General features: G+C 37.5%; 1 protein-coding gene across 2 annotated transcripts in view; it reads left to right on the top strand.

Annotated features, from left to right (window-relative positions):
- The window catches only part of RAB3C (RAB3C, member RAS oncogene family), a 128,929-nt gene that overhangs the window by 46,015 nt on the left and 56,116 nt on the right, over positions 1 to 26,798 (top strand). For both annotated transcript variants that reach the window (XM_042875414.1, XM_042875413.1), the window contains exon 3: positions 16,909 to 17,027. In XM_042875414.1, coding sequence (XP_042731348.1) covers positions 16,909 to 17,027 — 119 coding nt within the window. The remainder of the gene's footprint in view (positions 1 to 16,908; positions 17,028 to 26,798) is intronic.

Here is a 26,798-nt window from a genome sequence, read left to right as displayed (position 1 = left end):
AATGAAGAGACAGACAAGGTGTTTTATAAGCATCTGTCAGAAGTAGACTTCAACTTCCCTAATATATACTGGAAATAAAATACAGTGCAGAAATAACAGTCTAGAAGGTTTCTAGAGTGAGTGGAAGATAAATTCTTGATGCAGCTGGTAAGAGATCCTACGGGGGAGGTGCCCTGCTAGACCTGCTGTTCACAGGACTGGTGGGAGATGCAGAGGTTGGGAGCTGTCTTGGGAGAACAACCGTGAAATGGTAGAGGGTACGTGCTTTAGAAGGAGGGTGGGACTCTATGATTTCTTGAGGTCTCTTCCAATCCTGCAGTTCTGTGATTCTGTAAACACTGAGTTCTCAGTTCTTAGTGATTGAGGAGGGGTGTCACCAAAATTGCTACCTTGGACTTCTGAAGGGTGGACTTTGAACTATTCAGGATATTGGTAAGGAGGGTTGTTTGGAATTCAGTCCTGAAAGGTAAATGGGTCCAAAGGATGGATGCTCCTAAGAATTTATTAGAGGCACAGTAGCAGAATGTCCCCATGTGTCTTAAGATTAGCTGGACGAGAAAAAGACTGGCATGGATGGATGAACAGGGAACTTCTTCTGAGGCTCCAGAAGAACTGTCTACTTCCTGTGGAAGAAGGGGCATGCAGCTCAGGGAGAGTAGAAATAAGTTGTTTGGATATGCAAGGAGAAAATTTGAAAGGCAAAAGCCAAGCTTGAGTTCAACTGATCACAGTAGTAAAAGGGAACAAAAGACTTTTTTTAAAAAATATATTAACATTAAGAGGAGGTCTAAGGAGAACCTCCGTCCTTTACTGGATGTTCCATCCTGGAATATGAGGATAAGACTGAGGTTCTCAATGCCTTCTTTGCATCTGTCTTTTATTATCAAACCAGTTATCTACTACCTGACCTGAAAGTAGGAGTGGAGAGCAAAATAAACCACATGTGATTCAAGTGGAAACAGTTAGAGACCTACTAGTCTATCAGAATTGTCACAGGTCCATGCAACCAGATGGTTTCCACGTGAGAGTGCTGAGGTAGATAATGGAGGTGATTAATGATCTGCTTTCCACCGTCTATCAGTGTTCTTGGTCAACTGGAGAGGTCCTAGAGGATTGGAGGCTTGCCAGTGTGACTCCCATCCACAAGAAGGGCCATGTGGAGGATACAGGGAACTACAGACCTGTCAGCTTAACCTCGGTGCCATGGAAGGTTATGGAACAGATAATCTTGAGTGAGATCACACAGCATGCAAGGGCAACCAGTGGATCAGGCTCAGCCAGCACAGATTCATGAAGGACAAGTCCTGCTCAACCAGCCTGATCTCCTTCAATGATCAAGTGACCTGCCTGGTGGATAAGGGAAAGGCTGTCAGTGTAGCCTACCTAGACTTCATCAAGGCCTTTGATACTGTCTCTCACATTATTCTCCTAGAGGAGCTGTCAGGCCATGTGTGCCTGGAGAGGTACATTATTTGCTGGGTAAAGAACTGGCTGGAAAGTCAGGCCCAGAGAGAGGTAATGAATGGAGTTAAATCCAGCTGACAATTGGTGTTCTGCAGGGGTTGATATTGAAGCCAATCCTGTTCAGTGTTCTTATTGTTGACCTGGATGAGAGGGTTGGGTGTAATCTCAGTAAGTCTGCAGAGGACACCATGATGGGAGAAAATGTCAATCTTTCAAGGAGTAGGAAGGCCCTACAGAGGGTTCTGGACAGGCTGGATAGCTGGGCTGAGGCCAGTGGGATGAAGTTCAACAATAACAAGTGCATGGTCCTGTATATAAGCCAGCAACTCCAAGCAACGCTACAAGTTTGGGGTAGAGTGCCTGGAAGAAAGGGACCTGAGGGAGTTGGTTGACGCTTGGCTGAACATTTGCCAGCAGTGTGCCCAGGCTGCCAAGAAGGCCAAGGGCATCCTGGTTTGTATCAGTGTTGTAAACAGTGTTGCCAGCAGAAGCAGTGAAGTGGTCATCCTTCTGTACTTAGCACTGTTGACTCCTCAAGTACTGTGCTCAGTTTTGGGCCTCTCAATACAGGAAAGACATTGAGGTACTGGAGTGTGTCCAGAGAAAGGCAAGGAAGCTAGTGAGGGGACTGGAGCACTAGCCTGAAAGAATGGGGGAGCTGAGGCTCAGAGAATTTATTGCGCTCTACAATGACCTGAAAGGAGGTCATTATGGCGAAGTCAGAATCAGACTCTTCTCCCATGAAACCAGCAATAGGACTAGACAGAATGGCCTCAAGTTGCACAAGGGGAGGTTCAGATTGGATATTAGGAAAAAATTCTACTCTGAAAGAGTCAGGAACTGGAACAGGCTGTCCAGGGAGGCTGTACTAAGAAACACAGTTTAGTGGGAAAATGGTGGTGGTAGGTGGATGGTTGGACTGGATGATCTTGGAGGCCTTTTCCAACCTTGGTGATTCTATGATATTAAATCATCTGAATTCAGACTTATTTTTTTCCCCCAGTATATTTGAGGATATGCCAGGAAAGAAGTCCTTTCTGGGACAAAATCCTCATTTTCATCTCTTTTTGTTCAAGTCTCTTCTTTTGCCATCAGACTTTCATGTCTGTCTCAGAGGCATTCTGTCAGCTGATGGATGATCATTCAATTATGTTTGCACAAAAAAAGAACATGTCCCACAGCTTAATCAAATCAGGGTAGAAATAATTATCATCTTTTATCTAAGATTCAGACTATACTTGATTGGGAGTCTGATAATGTAATTTCCAGTTAACATGCTGATCAGTGTTATATTCAGTGAAAAGATTTCTGGGGCTTCTTTTCAGGTTCCAGCAGCCAAAGGCAGAGATTGCATGCAGAGAAAATACTCAACAACCCCAACTGATGTCCTCTCTATGAAAGAGGCCTGGAGAGGCCTGGAGAGGCATGGTTAGGGAACCTTAATGATGTTAAGACTGCTTGGTTTTCTTTTTGAGGCACTAAGTTGGATTTTGGCATTAGATAAGCCTAATTTGTTATTAGAACAGATTCCTTTGATTGGATATCTTTTACATTTAATTTTATATTAAATTTTTTTCAGGAGATAATACATGAATCTGAAATAACTATAGACTATTATGTTTGCTTTTTCATTCCTACTCCTAAAAACCGTAGAATGAATCACAGCTTAACTCCTCTGAAAATGATTTTCCTCTTTGTGCTTGGTGAAATGTAAATATGTATGGGAGCAATTATGATTAGATTTATTTTCTTCTCATCATGACCTTATGAGGGGAGTCAGAATTCTGGAAGCATAGGCAAGATTTCACAATGTTACAATTTTGCTATCATTATCCTTGATATAAAGACACAGTACTTTGAAAAGATTTACCAAATACATCTTTGCATTGTAATATGAATATTATATATAATTATGGTCATATTGTGTACATATGTATTTATATATGTACTTTTGTGTATAAACATAGAAATATGCAGCTGTGTGAATATATTGCTTAAAAATTAATGAAAACTTCTACAGATTTAAAACCACTGTTGTGTGATAGAAGAGAGGCAAAAAATGGAATAGAGCTGTAGTGGAATATCATGGTTTCCAGGAAGCTGCATCTTTGTTTTAATGACTTTTTAAAATTAAAGATGAAATAGAGCCATGTGTGAACTACAGTACAGTTCTTGTCATCAAAGAACCATCTTCTATGGTGTCAGTGGTTCACTGCAGGCAGGAATGCCCTTTGAAAATTATTAGACTGTTCTTGGACTACATATAATCCCAGTGTCTGGTTTTGTAATAGTTACTGCTTTAATTTAGCTCTGATTGTAATGCTTGCTACAGTTTTCACAGCTGGTTATTTTTCTGCTTCCGTTAGACTGTAATTTCCTACTTCTTTATGATGCATTACAAAAGAATAACTCTAATTACTGGAAAAATACCTGTAGTTTGAAAATCACAGCTGAAGCACAGTACAACATATGTGGTCTAAATCTTACTGTTAGAAATTATTTATAACTTCTGTTGTATTTCATTAAAATATTTGCATTGAGGTCTTTTCAAATAACCAATAGCAGTCAATTCACCTGGCAATAAATATAAGAATTTAAATCAAGCTTTTTACCTTAACACATCAAGATCTTTTCGTATGTTTTTGTTTGGTAATTGATTTCAGAACTGATAGAATTGTCTATGTTATGATCAACAAAAATGTGCTTGGATCTTTCTGGAAAGTTAATTAATTTACTAATTATATGAGTAGGATTTCTCCTTAGTTAATATAGATTTTATTATTTAAGACAAAGAGTAGCATAGATTTAAAGTAACTCGGATTTTGTGTTGAAGGACATGGTTTAGTGAGTACTGTTGGTGATAGGTGGATCTTGAAGGTCTTTTCCAACCTTCATGATTTCGTGAATCTGTAATTCTGTGGTTCTGTGAACTAGAGTTACAGACTGAAGAACTCTTTTTTTCTTATATTATTCTGCTTTTTCATGTGGTTGGAATGCCTAAATAACTGGTTCACATGCTGATTTAAAAAAAAATATGCCCAAATTAAATCACCTTGTAAAATTAGAATTGCTGTGAGTTCCTCAGAAAACTTAGGAACTGTTTGTGTTCTGAAAGGATCAAGAAAAGCTTCAAAAATAGTCACATAAATTCTTGGATATAAGGGATATGGCAATTATTGTGCCTCTGTGTGTTACACTCTGTAAATGTGAAATAGAAATGGCCTCAGAGTCAAGTCCACCAAGTCCCAGTCTCTTTTACACAATGTTTCTATGATTCTGTTTCCCCGTGCATTTCTACAGCCTATGATTTAGTACCTGCTTCTAGTGGCAATTGTTTTATGGTTTTGGCCAGAAGTTCCTTGGTGAGTTTGATTCAATTACTATTCTTAATACACACAAATTTTACTTCTTTTTTTTTTTTTTTCTTTTTTTTCCCCCATTTACTACATGTTTGTAGCCAGAAAACTTCATGCAAGACAGCTAAAAATGATCATCACCTAGAAATGGTAGAGCATCAACAGTTTCACATGCTTTTTCCCAGCATATAAACACAAAGTATTAGTTTTAGAAATTATGTTAACCTTCACCTCTCTTTCTCTGCATAAGTCTAAAAAATTCAAATTTCCTTTGAAGTCCAAGAAATAATGGTTGTTCACTTGGAATTTATTCTGGAATGTGGCATCATTCCAGTTCTCATCCAGCAAAGTACCTTAAAGTCTGAATTTCCGTTGGAAGTTATTTTCCTGAATGAGGACTTTTGGATTTGTAATTTTTTCCCAAAGTGCACTGACCTACCCATGCACTTATAATGTTTGCTTTGTGCTTATTGAAGAGTTGTTTGTAAACTCTCTTGACAAGCAGGTACTCATAAAGCTTTGAACTCTCTCTGCGTGTTGAGTTGTTGCTACTGCTTTGCATGCCTGACCTTTTTTGAATATATACATGGGAGGTAGGTAATATCCTTCTTGTGAAACTGTTTCTTTTCTTCATATATTGCTTTTTTTTTTTTTTCTTTTCTAAGAAACTTTGAATGAACATATCCTTTTTTTCTTTAAAGTGTTGTTAATACCAACGTTGTTTACTGTGCTTTGAAAAAAAAAGTATGTCAGATTTTCTAGAAATATTTTTCTGGAAATATTTTGACAAAAGTTGATACTAAATTCTAGTTTTGAGCCATCTTGAATGTTTTGCAAGATTGTAAGGATGACTGTATAGCATCAGACTAGTGGTTCAGCTAGTCCACCAGTTTTTCTGGGCTGGTTGCCAGTAATAGATGCTTAGAGAAATGGCTAAAAAACAGTTAAGTGTATTTCCACATAAATATACTGTAAGCACTTCCTGTCTTTTAGCTTGCTAAGGCATGTGAATTTGCACACTCGTACCTACTTACACGTCAATTCTTTTTTTCTCATAAATTTTAGACTTTGCACAGAAAAATTTACTGCAATTTATTTCTCAAGGGACAAGTTGTGTTGTCTTCAAGTACTTAGAAAGTAAATTCCCGTATGTTTAAGGCAAGTAGAATAATTGTTTAGGCATTTAAAAATACGGTGCATCGAATATCTCCCCATAAATGTCTTTAGTATCTTTACATGTTTATATTTTGGTAAAATTGGAATCCATCTTGTTGACCACTCTTGTCAGAGGAGACTTTTGTCAGAGGTGTTTCCACATAGGGCCAAATCTTTACTAACAAAACTTACATAGCTTTTTTGATAAGTGTGATAGGACTCAAAAACATTTTAAAAAGGCAGAATAACTGTTCAAACCCAAAAAATAGCTTTGCACTGATCAGGGAAACAACATCTAATCTGTAGAAAATGTCCTAATTGTTTCAGAATGGGACTGATTTTGACCATGTCTGAGAGAGAAACAGAAATACAGTGTTCTGAATTCCCTTTCTATACAAACTGCAGTAGCCATAATGCTGAGATGGATACAGCTATAGTATCTTTGTCTATTGTCATCAGGACTCTGAAATAGATGTGGTATGTAAAAAGATTAAATTTCTAGTTAGAAAAAATACAAAATATTAATAGGTCATCAGGTAATGTGGTAATTATGCTTTCTGGTGAGACTGTTCCTCTTAAAAGTTTGAGCATAAAATTACAGAGTTCATTAGAATTGCTAAATATGATTATACATATGCTAAACACATAACTCTCAACCAGTTTGAGCTAAAAAAGAAAAGAGATTAGGGGCCAAATTACAAGGCAATTTAGCTGAAATCTACTGTAATTATTCCACTTTATGTCAGAACTCCCCATGACATTTTTAACATCTACTTACAGCTCTCTCTTTAGTAATTTACTGCTTTATATGGGAACAACATAAAGTTCATGGTTGGCTGACGTGTTTTACATTATGTCAGCTCCTAAGATGTTTTCAGGGTAAATAAGCATTTCTTTGTCAGAGTGACCTGTGCTGTTCTGAATTATATTTCTTTCCTCATATATGAGGACAAACAAAAATCCACCATACCAAATCACATTGTGGATTACATTCTTATTTCCATTTAGCATCTTTAACCTTCTTTTTTTCTTGAAGAGATTCTCACAGTCCTTCTGGTTTATCTAAGAAGTACATCCTGCTTTGATGACACTTATCTTTCTTTGTGATTTCAAAACAATTTAAAGATTCCTAAAATTAAAAGACAAATCCTACCTAGGGATTGATAGTACAAGCAGCATATTAGTGATTGATATCTTTGTGTTAATTTTCTCACAACTAATGTGATTAATTTCAAGGCAGGCAATAGCAGATTTCCTCGAGTCCTGTACCAGTTGATAATTGAAGATACACTTTGAAAGAGCTAAAGAAGATACTGAGTATATAATAAGTTTAGGGACAGTTTCTTGGTCTTCCATGTATCACCTTTGTTTCAATAGCTGTCTGGACAGAGTGGTGGACTCCCACGCTATAAAAAACCCTTTCAGTTCCTGATGGCTGACGTCTTCTGTCCTGTGCCACCTGTCCTTTATCTATCCTTCCCTTTAACATAGAACTACTTTGTACACCCTCAGCTGAATGACACCAGAAGAACTCACCTGGCACATTAATGATTCTGGCTAGCTGACCGTGCTGTGTAATACTCAACATTGCAGAAGTAAATTACTAATCAAAAATATCTGAACCAAGAAGGCAAAAAAAAAAATAAAAGAAAAAAAAAAAAAAAAAATAGGTAAAGCAGGAAATGCTCTGTTGGTGGGAAACTCAACAATCTAACCCCAAACCACATTAAGCAAGTTCGGTGCTTACAGATTTTTGGAGTGCAAAGCAGTTAACATTGAAGGGAAGAAAGGAGAGCTTGATGAAGGCTGTCTTGTAAAAACAGCTCTTTTTTTTATCTAAGCCTTAAAATCTCAAAGTATCTTCCTAGTATATTACATATGAAGACTTACCAGAATTTCTTCAGGTAACTTTGATGTCTGTCCTAAAAGAAAATGATTCTCTGAAAGTCACTGATGTTCCTTTTATATCTCAGCATCCTGATACACCATAGAAAGAGATGATATAGAAGTCACCTAGAGAGTTCACTACACAAAGAAACTTCAAAAAAATATCTCAATGGGATTGAATTTGAACCATGCCTGAACTTTTCCAGAAATAGCACATTTGCAGTCTTTTGCCTGAAATGGGTAGAATATGACTTGTTTTGTGATAAAACAATTCTTTTTATTTTTTTTAGTTAACTGAAATTGAACTGATATTTTGAAATTTGTGTGAAAAGCTTGAGTTGATAGTAATTCTGCTGACCATTTAAATGTATTTTGTGAACTTAATAGTCTGCACAGAAAATCATTCTTCTACTCTTGGGAAAGTTTAAAAGGTCATTAATATTTAATAAGAACATTCTTGCACAACTTAAACATGTAGGTTTTTCACAGGGAAAAGCAGAGGTGAAGAGACAGTTTCTGGCAAGTGTGGTTTGTAGCTTAAGAATGTCCTTTGAACTACTAATTCAGACTTTTATCTGAAAGAGTTACAAAACTCTGCTCCTAAAATAACCTGCCAGAATAAAAATCTGCTAAGCTTCATGTTGCCATAAGGATAGAATTATGTTCATAGCTCTTAAGAGCTGAAGCACTGTTAGCTAATCAGTGGACAAGGATTTGCATAATCTTGTAACATGATGATGGTGTTGTGCAAATTTGTGCAGTGCAATGAGCTGCTGACATAGAGCTATGATCAAAATGGCTGCCCAAACTTCTCTGTATCCGTGGAGTTCACCCTCATCCCGATTAAGAAGGGCAAGTTGATTAACTCTGAGTAATGAATACTAATAGTAGTATTTCCAGGGGAGACCTCATTGCACTTTACAACTTCCTGAAGGGAGATTGTTATGTAAAAGGGTCTGGCCTCTTCTCCCAGGCAAATAGTAGGACCTGAGGAAATGGCCAGAAGTTATACCAGAGGAGGTTTAGGTTGGACATTAGGAGAAACTTTTTCTCTCAGAGGGTGGTCAGGCACTGGAATGGCTGCCCAGGGAGATGTTGGAGTCGCCATCCCTGGCAGTGTTCAAGAGGCGTCTGGATGAGGAGCTACAAGATATGGTTTAGTAGCTTGTGGTACTAATAGGAATGGGAGGGTGGTTGGACTAAATGATCTTGAAGGTCGTTTCCAACCTTGCGATTCTATGATTCTATGATTCTATGATTCTATTTGTATTAGTGTTAGTACTATTAGTAGAATACTGTCTTCAAGGTGCAGAATAGGACATAATGATAAAGGAGAGAGTAATCTGAAAGCTTCATGCACATATTTTGTGAATAACAAGTTCTAGAGAGAAGTAATTAATCCAAAGATGTATAAGTATCTAATCAAAGTATAAAAGTGGGAAGAGGCAGAAGGTAGTGTCATTCCAATATATGTAGGTGATGCTGCCTGTTTGTGTCTTAACAGCCAGCTTAGTTTCTGAATGTATAACTTAGCCCATTGCCTTTTACCTTCACTGCTAAATGAAAGGCAAATGCCTTTCAAAAAATGATGAGAAATCAGGCAAGATGTAAAAGCTTTGGCACCACTGTAAAATAAATAAAGAAATAACAACAAATTTGTCACAGGGCAGGAACACAACCATTTTTAGGAGACTAATTGCTTTGTGAGTTGTTTTTTTTTTGAAAAGCCAGTTTTGAAACAGTCAAATTGTAAATACAAAATAGCAGTCACCAAAGCAGAGATTAGGACTATTTATTGTCTCCTTCATCAGTGCATGAAACAACTCTGCTTCTCAGATAGCAATTAGGCATAAGTCGCATATTATTAGGACTGAGTCTGCTGCAAAGTCTGTCCTTGTGGTACTGTATGTACGATGGACACTGCTTAGCTTCACAGTTTTTCGAGTACAGTCCTGGAAGGAGACTTACTCGCAAGTCTGAAAATTGCAAATAATGTAGTCAAGTAGCAGATTTCTAAGATAACTGTTTCTTAAAACATTATTGTTGATACAGCAATTTTTTGTGTGTTCCTTTTACTCAAAAGCAGATTGCTCTGACCCCTTCAAGCTTCACCAGAAATCAGTGCTAGGTTTTAGTATTACTGGATTGGTTTGTTAATTCGGCTGTTGTTTTGCACAGTCACAGAATTCCAGGAGCAGGGGCTTTAAAAAGAAAATACAACAAGACTAGGAATATCATATTGTTTTCCTTCCATAGTGATAATAGCTGCCTATTGGAACAAAGATTCTTATCAAAGCTTTGCTGATCTTGTTTGTATGTAACAATTTTTTCAGCATGATTCTCTGTTTTCTTTTTTTTTTTTAACTATGAAGAAATATCTACAGCCTGATTTACAAGTAATTAAATGTAATGCTAGAAATATGAAAATATTCAGCCGATCTTTCCCTAGATACAGTTACAGGCTAGACTAATAATATTAATTGCCCTTTAATTTTAATCAGAAAAAAATACTTGCATTACTACATGAATTGCAAATTAGAGTATTTTGTAAATTCTTGATTTCCACCATGTTTTTGGAGCTGAATTTAAAGTTTGGTTCTGCAACTCTCTCCTTAGAATAGAAGAAAATATATTCTAAAATTAAAACCTGGGCATTTCTAGAAAGAAAAATACTTTCTAGGCCATAACATGAAGCTTGTTTAAAGAACAAAGTGGTACTTGAATCAAATTCACCTCTTTTATTTTTGAAGAAAATGCCAGGACTCACTGATTTCACCATGGTAAGGAAAGACGGAGGCATGCTATTGATACGGCAGGGAGGCTCAAAACATGGCTCCAGAACAAATAGCAGCTGTGCTGAGCTAGGAAGGAGGCAGTGGTTCAATGACTTTTGTAAGCTGTGTATTTTAGGAGAGGTGGTATCTGGACTGCAGAGAATGAAAGTTTTCTGTAGGTCTTAAAAATAAAGGAAAAAGTACAGGGAAAAAAAAAAAAAAAAAGGAAAAAGAACAGGAGAGAAGGAAAATAGGAAATCTGAACAGATAGCAACTTCAGGCACAGTTACCAGCTGCAGGGATGTGGTGAGAGAAAGCAAATCTAACAAAGTTCTTACAACTGTGGCTTGGGTTTTCCGGGAACTAAACTGTTCCTCTAGAAGAAGCTCTGCCCCACCTTCCACCACCCAAACAAACCTCCTGGAGCCGTTTTGCTGTGTACATTTGGAATATTGCCTCTCTCCTCAGCTCTGTACCCAGCTATTTCCAGCTGGCCCTGCCATACTTACAGCCTTCTAATATGATGAATGACCTACCAACTCTGATTTCACGGTGAGTTATAGGGACTAGCATACAGTCATCATACAACATACATACTAGTTAGCATACACTAGATTACATGTACAGGCAGGCCGAGTAGCTGGCTTTTTAACTTCCGAATGTGTTTTGTTTTTTGTTTTTTTTTTTAAATATATATGTACTTAGGTAGATACAAACACACACACATGTATTTATATAAAAGAACAGAATTCCAGGGAAGCCAAAGCCATTAGAATTCTGAAGGAACTGCTGGGAGGAGATAGGTCCACAATCAAGATCTGAATTGGCCATACACAGTGCTGTATTTTCTTTGCATACCTTAGCTGAAGAAACAGGTTTGAAATGTTTTCCATTCATATCGGTAAGTGTTCATATGTTTCCTTCTCTGGGCCCAGTGATTTCTGTTGGAAGTGCTGCTTCCAGAGAAATGATACACCCAGAGCAGTCTCTCATTTTGCTGCAATGCTTCTCCTCTCTTTTCTCATTTTTTGTGCCCTGCTCAGTTACTTCTGCTGTAGACCTGCAGCTACTCTTCCTGGGTGGCTGGCAGTAGGCTTTGGATGGGTTTGCATCTGTCCGTACCCGGAGGAAGATGATTTTTGCAGAGGCTCTCCCTCTCTGAAAAGTGTACATACTGATTTTGTGTTTGTCATATTTCCCTTTTTATACTTTATTCACTGAGATCACAGAGATCCCTGAGGAAAGATCAGAGATATGTCTTTTAAGCTGCTCAGGAAAGAGCCAGTTTAGATTTTCATTCACTTACTGCCTCAAGTTCTTTCATGTAAAAATATAGGAAAAGAAGGAAACATACAGTCTCTTTGATGGAATGTATAAATAACCATTGGGAAGCAACAGCAGGAAAGAAACATGAAACTCATAAAGCAGCTGCCATTCTTGATCACTCTGCCAATTTTGTTTAAGTTCACAGAAAATATTGACCTGTAAAGTGAGAATTCACCCAATTCACATTTCTAACTTTATCTTTCTGTTTGCCTCTTTTCAAATGATGTTCACCAGAGATATAGATGCTGTCAAAGAAATCTTCCAGTATTGCCAATTTTCTGGCACAATCATAGAATCATAGAATGGTCTGGGTTGAAAAGGATCACAATGATCATCCAGTTTCAACCCCCTGCTATGTGCAGGGTCACCAACTGCCAGACCAGGCTGCCCAGAGCCACATCCAGCCTGGCCTTGAATGCCTCCAGGGATGGGGCATCCACAGCCTCCTTGGGCAACCTGTTCCAGTGCTTCACCACCCTCTGCATGAAAAACTTCCTCCTAATATCTAACCTAAACCTCCCCTGTCTCGGTTTAAAACCATTCGCCCTTGTCCTATCATTATCTACCCTTTCAAACAGCTACTCCCTCCTGTTTATATGGTCCCTTAAGTACTGGAAGGCCACAATAAGGCCTCCCCGGAGCCTTCTCTTCTCCAAGCTAAACAGGTCCAGTTCCCTCAACCTTTCCTCGTAGTAGAGGTGCTCCAGCCCTCTGATCATCTTAGTGGCCCTTCCCTGGACCCACTCCAAGAGCTCCACATCCTTCCTGTACTGTGGGCCCCAGGCCTGGATGCAGTTCTGCAGATGGGGCCTCACAAGAGCTGAGTAGAGGGGGGACGATCACCTCCCTCTCCCTGCTGGCCACCCCTTTTTTAGTGCAGCCCAGAACACAGTTGGCTTCTGGGCTGCAAGCGCGCACTCTGGCTCATGTCCAACTGCTTGAGCACCAGGACCCCCCAGTACCTGGGATTGCCCGATACCTGTAAAACTTAAAATGTGGGGAAAGTAATGTAAAATGACATTTGTATGTTTTGCATACAATGTAGAAATACAGAGGCATAGAGTCACTCGAGTGTGCTGTAAAATCAGTTTGTGTTTTCCAGACTGAATTCCATAATGACAAACTCATTAAAAGTTTTTGCTGCCAAATGCTGTTTGCTTTCACCTTATAAACTTTCTGCATTAATAAGAAGTTACTCCACTTAGAAGTTATTTACATAAAGTATTCTTCATGTCAGTGGTGAAGTGCTAGACAAGGGATAGGGACTGCACACACAGCAAATTAATTCAGAAAGGCACAGATTTAATGCATTGCTCAAAATCATTGGTATAATTGAAGTATATGTTCTAATGTGGCAGACATTCTGGATGACATCTGCCTTAGCAGGCCTTGATGGTAAAGGGGATTTACTTCTGCTAAATTAGTTCAGCTAACTCTATATTGAAAGCCTAAATGTCATTATTTTCAAAATATTTATAAAAACCAGGGTTTCTGTGTTTTGTGTTTTGATACTTTCTAGCTCCATAAATGCTTATCTTTATGTGCAGAACAGGTTATTTCTTCTATGCCAGCTGGACTGCTGTCTCTACATATTTCTGCTTACGCAGATGGCTATTACATTATAGCTCTCCCAGTCCTCCGCAACTATTGCTGTCCTAGAGCATTCCCTCACTGTCATTCATCCTCTTTGGTTTTTCTACTCTACTTCTTTAATGAGCAGTCAATTGTCCTTATCATACTTTATTCCCATGAATGAAAGAGCCCCCAGGATGATCCATGTGTCTTGTTTTCCTCCCATCAAAGATGAAAATGAACTGCCTTGGTTAAAATGCCATTCATTAGTAGGTCAAATTTTATTCTTCCTCAGGCTTATTTTGTTTAGTTTGCTAAACTAAACATCAGTGCAATATATCAACATTATATTTCAGAATATAAACCTAAAAAGATGGTCACCAGTTCAATTCCATGGTCTTGCTAAAAAGATTGAAGTGAAATAACAGCAGTCAGCAGCCATACCTAAATTGGAGCTTTTCTTTGAGTACAAACTAATACCCCAGGATAAAAATCACAGTGATTTACAGATATAAAGATGGTGAAATATGAAAATTAGTTTTTTTCTGCTCAGTTCTTCTGTAAGAATAAAAGTTAATAAACAGAAAAATCCACTTACACTACTGCACTATCTAATGCAGATACATTAAACCAGTATAATAAAATGTGTTGCTTAATATTAAAGAATTTCATATTTTCAGCGTACTACTTCCTCCAACATGCTATTGCTGTTAATTGGCAATACTATATAAGGAGCTATCTTTGGGGTGTTTTTTAATATATTGTAGTCAGAATACAGAGGAAATGCCTATGGACATATAAAACACAAAAACATTGACAAAATTGATTTCTGGTATTAATTTCATTTCTCACAGAACCATAAACACTCCTGCACATAATCTGTACATTAGAGCAATGAAAAGTGTGTTTTTTTATAGCAAGTGCACTGGTAATAACACCAACATGAATGTGATTATCAACATATGAACCGGTTAAACTCCGCCTTGTTAATGGTCATCCATCTATGCCATATGCTGACAGACCATTTATGAATTTTTTTGTTGTTGTCACATTAGCTGCAGGCATATATTATATGCTTGCTGTATAGAGAACAAAACCCAAATATCTGCTTCCTTCCTTTGACCAAGTCAAACCCAATGCCTTGGTCCACTCTGTCTGTGTTTGGATCCTCATCTGCAGATCCTTCCATTTGTGTAAAGTATTTAAGAACTTTTATCTTTGTTTGTCTTACTTTACACTCATTTTTATTCTCTGTAATTAGAATGTCTAGGTCCATACTGACTCCCTTTAAGACTGTCTGCAAAGTGGTTAGTGTCTTAAGCTAGGAAGCCTCAGTGCCTTCTGGTTCGGTTGTGAGGACTGTTCATTCTTATCTGCAGACAGGTTTCAGTAGATATTACCCACAGCAAAATAAGACTTGCTTCAGTAACAGTAGCCTTCTGCTTGTTACAGTGTCATATTTCCAACCAAACACACCACTGACAGACAAGCACGCAAGCAGACACTGACAAAACTTGTTTGGAAATTGCATCTGTTCTGTACAGTAAGACTGTTGCATATCACTCCCAGCTCTTTTTCTAAGTATTAAATCAAATAAATGAAGCCAGTGAAACATGAGAGTGAAACTTACTCTGTACAAGAAATACGAAGGCATGTGTTTTTTTTTTTACAATGAAAGGTTGCATTTTTCCTGCTAATAATGTTTTTCCTTGAAATTTCAATGGTAATTTTCCTCTTATTTACAGAGCACAATCTACTGAGAGAGAGCTGACATCTGTGTGTTAGAATGTACACAGGCTTAGTGGAAGAGTCTTAATACCTTAATTTCAGGAGTACCCTCAGAAAATTTGTAGCAGTTAGAACAGCTATCCTGCCTCTGGACTACATGTGGAAAAGTGTCAGCCAGCTCAGAATGCAAACAGGATAAGTTTAAGCCTGTCTGATGTTTCTCACACAGGCAGAGCCACATGGCCTCTTAGTGTCTAACTTCTCTTTTAGCCTTGGAGCACTGAAACTACATCAAGGCAATAGCAGCCATAAACCAGGATGTACTGAATACATGTATTTTAGACATATCCTTGTTTGGTCTCAGCATCTGTCTTATTATATTTGTTATTCAATAAGTAGTTTCTGATACATGTAGAATCTCCTTTTTTTACTTTGTTGGATTATAGAATGCATGACATATGCATAAAGAATGCCTGATTATTTTTCTCCTTTTCATAAGGCAGTGCAACTAACACAGGAAACCCTTTCAGAAAACAATCCAAATAAAACATTGTTTACCTCAAATTATTTCTCTTTTTCAGCAGGAAGACAAATAAATTTGATCGTATTATAAACTGGTTCTCATCTACCCAAAATATCTGAAATAATGGAATTATGACTCAAAGTCTGTTGAAAAAAAAAAAAAGATATACAGCTTGTCTATTAGAGATTTAGAGGACTACACAGAAATGTTATGTATGGTTCATCTAAAGCTTCCAAGGTTCACAGATAAAAATATTAAATAGGTTTGTTGGAATGGGATATAGTTACGCTCTTCCTGTAATTTCACTATTGCTTTTATCTCATAGTCTCAGTACAGACTCGGTACAGGTAGTTATGGTAGACACTGCATGTAAATGTAGTAACAAATGCTCCCTGATGGGAAGATTTTTTTTAATGGAAATAAGTAAAGCAAGGAGTAAGAAAAAAGAAAACTTTCATTCCTGACTTTACAGAAATACAGAGAATGAGGAAGAAAACTGGTCTGTAGTAGCCATCTTTTGTTTGCCAGAGATCATTCTTATTTTAGAAGGACAATATCTCAGCCCTATATTTTGTCGGCACAAATTTCTGTTTTTGCTAACGATGACATGAACTTCAGTGGTTTAAAATCATACGAACAGAGCCGTTAAACATTGATTTTTAGCCAGTACATCCACAGACTTCAAGAACCATACTGATCTTATGGTGAAAGTCTTAGGGATGCTGATTTGCCCCAACTGTTTCTTCAGAACATAAGACCTTACCTTTCCCCTCTATCAAAATGGGAAGCTCTCAGACAGGAGCAGGAAACAAGGTTCTCATCCAAAATACATTGCACAATGTGAAGCAGTGAATGGCTTCTGATATAAAATATTCTTTCTGCTTTTTACCACTCACTATGTTGCAGAATGGACATGTTCCTCTTATTATGATCCAAAGCAGAATACTCCTTTCTGTTGTTATTCTCATTTTTCTCACCTTTCAATTAATTTTATGAATAGGATTGCACAGTTGTGCAGTGACCATTGCTAGTTTGCTAGTTCTCTTTCTAATTATAAAAGAAAGGAAAAAAAAATTGTCTGTTTATCTACAGTATGTAAAAGGTTTTTTTGTTACTGTTTCAGGACACAGCAGGTCAGGAGAGATACAGAACAATTACCACGGCTTACTATCGGGGTGCAATGGGTTTCATTTTAATGTATGACATCACAAATGAAGAATCCTTCAATGCTGTGCAGGATTGGTAAGTAAATTGAAATTCATATTTGCTATTGAGATTTATATTAGCTATCAGAGGTAATGTTTGATATCACTAAACTGTTGTGATAGTGTACATTATCTTGAAAAATTTAGTTCTGGATACATTGCCTATGCCCAAAGGCAGGATTTTTGATTTTGTGGAAAGACAATGAATACTTTAAAATGCTTTCCATAGGAATTATAGCAACCATTGTATTTTCTGTGATGTCAGTGAATGTGGATTATTCCACAGAAATGAGCAATTTGATGAGTAGTTTCTAACTTGCCTGAAAGCACTACTGTAGCTCAATGAAAGAAATGGGATGCTATGAGTGGGGTTGTCTTTTAATATTTTTATGTTGCTTTTAACCTTAATGGGTTAGATTTCTCATCCATCTGGCTCAAGTGTAAAAAAATACGAAGAAAACTTTCATCAGAGTTATAGAACTTAAAATGGATGGTTATATTACCATATATTTTGTGAGTATCAAGATGTTTCCATAAAAATGTGTCATTTTAACCAGACAAGGAGAAATGAGGATCCAAAAAAATGTAATGTTTTTAAAGAACAGCTGATCCAAAAGGAAAGCTAGAATTACTCTCAGCTGTGTCATCTTATCTTTCAAGATGTATTTTCATACCTAAGAGCCTTCTAGCATTATTCTGGATTATATATTTAGCATTTGTCTTGTGTGCTCTCTGTGCTCTCTTGCATTCTATCCTCGTGGGAGAATTGTGTTTGAAGCTTTTGTTCAGAGTTTGAACAAAATGTGTGATTTTTTCAGTACATTTCTTTTTAGCATCTTTGGTTAAGATATGCACTACTGTGTACTTTTTTCACACAGACAAGGTCACAAACATGTTTTACACTTGAAGTAAAAGTCAGTGATGTTGTGATGGCTGTTTGTAGTGAGTATTGCTGCCCAGCCACAAGCTGCCTAATAAATTTTTTTCTCTCTGTCAAGCTTTTTAACCTGTTGTGGCAGAAAAAGCCACTAAACCCATGGAGCACATTTCATCTCCACACATAGAGATTTTCTCGATCCATGTATGCTGAGTCTGGACATTCAGCACTCAGAAGATAAGAACTAGAGGACTTAGCTTGATTCTGCTCTACAAGAAATAGATCTTGTGTTGCTCAAGTAATCTGAACACCAGTGATGTACTCAGTCATCCAAAGAAAAGGACAGCTTCAGAGTGTGTCCCTCTTATTGCTGCTGTTGAGCTCCACACTGAACTGCTCTTATGAAAGATACATCTCTATTTTCTAGAGAATGAATAAGCTCTCATGGTTAGTGCAGACCAGATGATGAGCTTTTGGATAAGAGAGCTAATCTGAGTGGAGTCTCTACATGATGCTCAAATTGGAAGATGGATTTTCACACTGCAACTTGTTAAGACAAGGGGATGTTCTGAGTCTTTTGTATCAGCTGGTAGTATCATGCTGAAGGCTTGCTGCTCACAGTTGCAAGTACTGCTCTGTTCAACAGCTTGGGACAGAATTTCCTACCTATTCAGAAGCAACCGAAAGCTTTATTTGAAGGTGCTGCTCTGAAAGTTCAGCAAAAACAAGATAAAGGATTACACCACCCTCAACCACTGAGCCTAGAATTGTGGCAGCTAGCTTGCTGGGGCAGCTATCTGAAGATTTTCCTTCAGAAAGGAAGGCTCTGCTGCCCTTTGTTCATAGGCTGCTTTCATTCAAGCTCTGGGTTAACTGGGTGACAGTGGCTGTGAGGAGCCAGCTGTAATCTGCAAATCTCATTGCGGTCTGTAGGCAAACCAGATGGCATGCCATGTATTATTGAATCTCCTCTGATACAAAGATTTCTTTTTAGCAACAGTAAAGATGAGTACTTATTATTAATTTTTCACCACCTGTTTGTTTTCCAACCTCCTAGATCTAATATCATTGCCATTTTCTCTCTCCTGGTGAAAAACAGCTCAGCTCCGTAACAGTTAAAGCAAAAAAATCTCTGTTAAAATGAAACAAGAAAAAAAAAATATTTTTAAACGCTATGGATCTTTTAGGTTTGTAAAGTTCAATTTCCCACACTTTCTATCTAGAATATTTACAAACAGTTGGCAACAACTGTAGAAATTTGGGGAAGGGGATTGCATGATTACATGCCTAGAGCTGCTGAGCAGTCATCTGCATGATGAATGGGATGACAGACAGGCAGTCCTGCCTCATTTGTCAGGATGAGAAACAGATTTGCTTTTATTTTCATTTTTAATTTCATAAGCCCAGTTGCTGCCTTGCTGCTCTTCCTCTTTGTTTTTTCTCCCCATCTCAGGGTTGATAATTGATTTTCATTAGCCCATGCTCTAAAACTGTAGCTTGCTTCTGAATAGGAAAGAATTTTTAAAAATGTCACAATTACCAGTGCTCCAGGAGACCAGATGTGTGTGTGTGTGTGTCTGTGCATTTGTGAAAGATACAGAGGCAAAAAAATAGCAGCAGATTTTAAGCCCCTCTGGAACTTAAAATGCTTTTCCCCATCATAGAACTGCCTCTGATGGCAGTGGTGGCATTTCATGTATGTGCACAATGGGTCAAATTCAAGCTCAAGGACCATCAGCTTCAAGGCTTCATCTAGAAACTACATTACAATCAGTACAATAAATCTAAAGGTACCTTTTACGTCTGGATAAAGAATGTCAGTTTAAAATGTGTGCAGAGATCATTCTCTAAAAGCATTTCATGCAAAGCTGTTGTAATGTACTGAAAAGCATTTTTTTTTAAGTCTGACTTCTGGCTGACATCTCCCATTTATAACAGTGGATGGATTGTCATATTTCCAAGTATGCCATGCTTAGGTCAGCTTGACTTTGCCCAGCTGTGACATATGCTATACCTAATTTGACCATTAACATTTTACATACAAAAAAGTCAGTGTCTGTATTTTTGTCTAAACCTATTAGCACCGAGATATGCAACACAGCAGCACCACAGGCAAGCATTTGTCTACCATTCTGTGGGACTGAGAAATCATTCTGTCTTAAAGCCTGGCTAAAGGATTTGAAAGTCTGATAAACTTCAAACATTTGATACTTCAGGAAACATTCATATTCTACATTCATAGGTAAAATTTAAAAACTTAAAGATTACAAATAATAGTAACAACAAAAACTGTAACATAAATAAATATTTTTTAATATATACACAAAAATATTTGGCTTGAGAAATCTTGAGTAGGTTTTCTGCATGTGGACCTAGTGATTTATTGCTTATAACCCTTTTCCTTTTCTCTGGCAAGAGCTAATTCAGGTTTAATCCATGTGAAGGACTAAAATGTTTCTATAATTTATTTTAGAGAGTATTGCTAGTCTTCCAGCTAGTTCTCCTGAAAAAGAATCAGTCACCTGCTTTCATCTCTGCAGTGCATTCTTCTCTAAAATGACTATATTTTTAATTTTAAATTCTGAAATATTTAGACAGAGCTAAAACGAAATGGGAGTAATAATATAACAGAGGCAAAAATACTTTTCTATTCTAGACTTCAGAAGGAATTTGGATTTGAATTTTGTTACTACAAGAGGAAGAGGAATTTTGTTACAGAGGAAGTTGGATTCTCCCACTTGTGCCCCTGGTAGCAGTTGGGTGCACAACTTGAGTACATAAACCTTTTTGTGAACCTTTTCACAGGAGAGTTCAAACAAACCAGTACTGATGGTAAAGAAACAATACTAGGTCAATCTCTGAATTTGTTGGTAGTAGACACAGCCCTGAACAATATTCTCCTTTGTAGATATAGACTTTCAGGAGTTCCCAAGGACAGACAGCTTCTGTTTAATCAGTGAGAGTGAATCTGTGCTGAAAATCTGTCTGCTAGCAGAAACAGCAGAGCAAACATGCTTTGACTCAGCAGATCTCCTGTGGAGCTCTGCCCAGATTTTGGATCTGCCTTTAGGAGGAGGCCTTTTTGCAGCTGGCACTGCAATAACAAGGTGTGTACTTGCTTTTGTGCATGTTAGTGATGCCACCCTAAAATGATTCAAAGATTTGGGGAATATATATTTCTTTTTCCAACAAATAGGAACCACTTGGAGGGCATCATTTCTCTGCTTGGTCTAGAGCCTACGTTAGAAACAGGGAAAAACCAAACCATGCTCTTTAGGTAAATCTCTTAGATAGCACCCACATTTCAAGTAATTAGTCTCATTTTCTTTTATGTTCCCTTCTTTTTTCTGTTAAATCTTAATATGAAAAAAGTGAGTGTTAAGAATGAGTCTATGCCACTTCAAGTCATGTGTCTTGTAGTTGGTTATAATGCCACAGTATTTGCTTCAGTTACTCTTTTCTACTGCCAGTTGCAGAATTTACAGCTCTCAGCCTTTATCATCATTACATTTCTGTGGGGGCTTTTATGCTCCCTTTTCTCTTAGTGACTCAGTGACATAGATTTATGAATCTGGTTCCTTTCGGTGGAAAGGAGAATGTGAAGGCTATGTATGCTTTTTAAAATGCCATCAACTCAGTATGTTGAGTTCCATAGACGTGCAACAAAAATAAATCTTTCTGAGATAAACCACTTTTTAAATACAACCTTGCTATCCTCTTACTGACAGTTTTGAGGTTGAGGTGTTATTTATACCCAGAATATTTCTAATGCAGTGTCTCTGGCTAGGTTAGAAACAGAATATAAAAACCTAGGCCTTTATGTCATAGTTTGAAACCTAGCTGAATGACTTCATACTTTGCAAATTTCAAAGGCTAGATAGGGGTGTTTTTGCATAGTACACTCACTTTGGGTCATTACTCTGGCAATGAAAAGGTTGTCCCAACTCAAAGTGTTTGTCAGTATCTGCCATTGTCTGGTGACTGCTGAAAGCATTGCCATAGAGGGCTCCCTTGTGGGTGAATTCAAAATTTGAGAATACTGCACTCTCACATCAAGGAATGCATTCTTAGGTGACCGACGTGGCTGAAGGAGACTAAAAGCTTTGTATGGATGATTTTTTTGTCTCCTTTGGAAAGATGTACAATTACATCTCTCTAGAAGTTCAGGGAGTCTTCCATGAAAGATGATTCCCCTTCCTCTTTTTCTCTTGTGTGTTTTTTTTTTTTTTGTTGGCTTTTTTTTCCACCTCCCTCTGGTGCAACTTAAATAGCTTACTGTCTTCAGTATGCTCAAGTTCAGCATCTTCAGGAATGTATCAGCTGGCAGACTGTGTATATTGTGCTCACTTTATGAAGGAGACACAGGCTTAGCATACAGCATGAAATTTCTAAGAATTTTTAAGATTTAAGAATTCTGTTCTGCTGTGTTTATTACATATTTCCATAGGAACTTGTAGCTGAACTTAGTGCTAACCAACTTGCCTGAAGTAACATGAAAATGTAGTGAATTTCAAGTAAAAGCCAACAGAATAAAATACTAATCATGTGTTATTCATCTGTGCCCATAACACATGAAGATGTTATTGGGAGTGGGGTCTGGGCAAAGACAATAGAATAGAAATTAGGTAAGAATAGAAGAATTAGGTAAGAGCAGAGTAGATCCTGAGCTGTGAAATGTTAGAGTTAAGCCATTACCAGAAATTGTGATGTTTTTTTTCCTGAAGGATACCTGGTTTAGGATTGATTGCTCATGGTACCATCTGAGATATGTTCAGAGCAGAGCTTTAAAGAACAACTGTGCTACTATCAACACAGTCTGATATTCAGAATTATGGCTTAAAAATATGAACATTCAGTTTCACCATCTCATCAGGCAACTGAATGTACTGGATATGCCACTAATGGTTGTTGTTCTGGACAGCACTGTGGAAAAAAAGCCCAGTTCATTCAAATAGTGCTTTTACTTTCATCATCCTGAATGAACTACAAGCTACCAGGTATAGCTACAGTACACTAGAATTATTATTTTTTCTGTGTTCTATCACATGTCCCTCTTGTAATAAGAGATATGAAGGCATTTTTTGAATTGCCTTTAGGAGAAAAAATAAAATTGGAAAATACATTAGCATGTTAATGGACAAATGTAAAAAGCCTCAAAGCAAATTAGGCCCATTAAATTAATGTCTGCTATGTGCACTTCTGAAGGGCATATGTTCTTTTTGCTGTCACCTCTCAACTTTCAGCCTAATAATCATGCGCAGGGCATGCTTGATCTACAGGCAAGCTATTTTTCTTCTACCTCTCAATATTGAATTTAGTTCTATGAGTTAAGAAAAATCCATTATTCTGTGTACTGGGGAGGAAACCTTGAAAGTACTTCCAGGCAGTGTTAAAGTCCTTCCTTGTCTGCCAAAGCTCTTGCCCAACAGCACCATTTGTGTGGTCCTGTTGTGCAGAGCACTGACACGAGCTGCATGTGCCACTTCCCTTGTGTGTCCCTGGAGCTCTGTCCCACAGGGCTACATCCAGCATGAGCTGCAGCATGTCCACAGTGATCCGTGTGCAGCACTGAGTCTGCCGTGCAGCTACAAGCCTACTTCTTACAGCAGCCAGCTGGAGAAGTGCTCTGAGCACTACTCTCTGGTAGTGCATATATTAACTTGGGTTTGGGTGAAGAGATATTAGTAGATTCCCTGCTTATTTGAAGTTGTCTTCTGCCAAGTGCATAGTCACTCCCATTTAAAATAAAAGAATGAGACACTAATGTTGCATAAATAATATCACGTGAAAAGAACAGGATGAAATTTAAGGATGAATATTTCAGAATAATCAATTTAGTGTATTTTTTCACTTGTCTTCTTTCTGCACAATGAATGGGCATTAAGAGGAGTCATATTCTTTACATATGTAAATACAGGAAACAGAAATACATGGAATTTTGACTTGATGATCACTCTTGGGAGTGGACTCTATTATGCACAAGACAACGCTTTGTTCTTAATAAACTAAATATCGTACTTTTTTTGCTTCTAACTTTTTATTTCTGAAAGAAGAATTAAGACAAGTGGAAAATTAGCTACTTAAATAGGCTTTTCTTCCCACTAATAGTAGTATCTAAAAATTTATTTAAAAAATGTAATTGCTGGTGGATTAAATGTACATTAAAATGTTTAAACAATATTCTGTATTCCAGGTCAGTTTGCTCAACAGTTTTCCATGCATTGTTTGGTACTGAATTCCTGATGTCATACATTGCATATGGAAAACTTAGTTCTGTGAAAAGATGTCATTTTTTCTTCAAGAGCTTGTCATTAAACATAATTTGGATCACATATGCTAAGCTAGTGATAGCTTAAACCACCTACACGCTTTCCAGTTTGTCAGACCCACTCCAAAGTCTGCCGTCATGTATCTTCCAGTACAGGAGAAAAAAGAGCTACACTACATTAAAGTAAAGGATTTGAGTAACAGCATATACAGAGACTGCTTCTTCCAAAAGTGAAAGGAATCCATGATGAGAATGTTGCAAATTGATTGTTTCCCATTTTTAATTTCAGTTTTCTACAGTTTTCAGCAAATCATCCTTAACATTTACAGTGGGCCAACAAACAGTGTGTAATATAAAAAATATTTATCTGTTAAGTTGAAAAAAAGAAATATGTTATTCTCTCCTGTCTTTGGTATTTCCAAATGCAAGATTTTAGGTTTGCCTGGAAAACAGCTCTCGGTGATGAAAAAGTACTTCTTTCTGATAACATATATGATAGTAGGCTTAAGCATTATGGTTGCCTGGACGACATTGCTTTGATGAAGATAACTTTCTTTCATTTTCTTTCCGCTAAATCCTGAACTAAAATATGCATATTATGTATGGAAATGTATGCAAAATCTGTGTCTAACTGTTTTTGTTTTGAAAATAGTAAACCCTTGATTTAAAAGTTCAAACCTCATCAGAAAGTGCTTTCAATAGATGTACTGTCAAAAAAAAAAAGAAAGAAAGAAAGAAAAAGAAGTTGTCTCATGCATTGTAGCAATTAATCGGAAAAGACTGCTATTAAGTTTTATGACATTTTTCATTATTTTCTATTTTTGTGTTCTTCAACCAAAGAGAAAAAATACTCATGGGACTGATATTATCCATATTTGCTTCTCAGTCCTATGGGCCTCTCCTTTCACTCATTTTGCCAAGGGACAAAGAGCTTCTGCAGAAGTTCCTGCATCCACATGAACCTACTTCAGTGTGTATGTGCCATCTTCTTGTTATAAATCTGCTACCAAGAATCAGTGTTTGTGCTTATCTCCGCTGAACTGTATCAAGCTGTATTAATGCAGAAAGCACGGCATCTAATCAGAAAAGGGAGCAAATATTGTCTGGACAGAATTTACTCAGATTGCTCCATGTCTTTCTTCTCCTTCATGAATGTGTGGTAGCAGTCATTCACCCCAATCCTGCTAGTTTACTGATGGCTGAGTAGAGCTCCTCTTTGGAGCTAATCTTACTGGTACACTTCAGGAATTCACCAGCAGAATGAAGTCACCTTTGACTTCCGTTGGACCTAACAGACTGTGTGAGGACTTTAAATGTTTGTCTGTTAGTTTTTTTCATTCCTGTCTCATATGGCAGCTGATTAGGCCTGCCATTGGTCATAACTAGACTCATCTAACTGCAGGGAAGCAGGACAGAGGGCAGGATTGTGGACTGCAGCCTGTCCGTGAGCACTAGTTGCAAACTGACAGCTGTTCCATCACTGCAGTAGTGCCTCTGCAGCTTGCACCCCTACAAATCAGGGCTGAAGTATGAGGGATGTATTTAGCCTCTTTTTAGAACTGGGTAGCAGTAAGAATATCCTGACTGCTCCTTTCCTACGCCATTTTCTTTCACTCAGAAAAAAAACATGGAAGTCCTGATGAGTTTGAAACACTAGAATTTTTTAGTTGAGAAAACGTGACAGATCATGCATGGTTACTATCCACATTTGGTGAGAAGAGAGTCTGCCTTAACATACTTCAGTTTTCATTTTCAAAAGCACATAGAATGTGCCAGAATTACCCTGTAGTTTTTGGGTTCCTGCCCATTGTTCTTTATGAATGCACAGCAAGAAGCAGAACATACCTGCTTTGTAGCTGGCTATTTCCCAGCTGGTAAGTGAACTGAGCATCAATAATTAATAACAATAGTGCAGATGTGGCAGTCTGAAAATAAACTTGCTTTGTTGGACCAGAAATGTCACAGTGGACTTTCACTGTGTGATTGATGAGATAATACAGATGCTCAGCTATTCAGATATTAAACAGAGGAATTGTCTTCTGTTCCAGATCCTTCTTCTCTTCAGATGTGGCACTAGGGGTTACACTGGCGTAGGTGGAAGCAAATCAGATCAGATTAACATCTAAATGCTGCGGTGCTTAACCAATATTCATTATTTAAACCATGCTATAATACTCTTAATGAAAAATACCATTTGGTCAGTTGTTTTCCTGGACTAGATGATACACTTCAATTTTTCAAAAAGTGGAAAATGCCAGTATTGAACTGCCAGAATTTTTTAGGAAAATAAACAAACTTTGGTGTGATAATACAACTACATGCTGAAGGGAGCGTATGAAATGCTGATTCCAGTGATCAGAATATTCTTTAATTTACAGAGAGTCACAGCCAGCAGCAAATTAAACAAAAACTGGTATGTTATCATCAACATACAATATTTTATACTGCTAGTAGTAAATGTCATATAATTTTGTGGCAGTGTTAGCTTTTATTGGCTGAACAGTAACTAATACACTCTTTTTATCTTCCTCAAGTCTAGCAGGTTGACAATGTTACGCTGCTGCTCAGCACTCCCAAATGAAAGCTTTGCTGTCAGCCAACAACGTATGAGTCGTATCACTGACTCAGTGATATCCTAAAACTGTTCCCACTCTCAGCTCAAG

This window comes from Lagopus leucura, unplaced genomic scaffold (assembly GCF_019238085.1).
Source record: "Lagopus leucura isolate 7727_CA_CO unplaced genomic scaffold, USGS_WTPT01 Super-Scaffold_100014, whole genome shotgun sequence".
NCBI lineage: Eukaryota > Metazoa > Chordata > Aves > Galliformes > Phasianidae > Lagopus > Lagopus leucura.
This window is presented reverse-complemented; position numbering and strand designations above follow the sequence as displayed.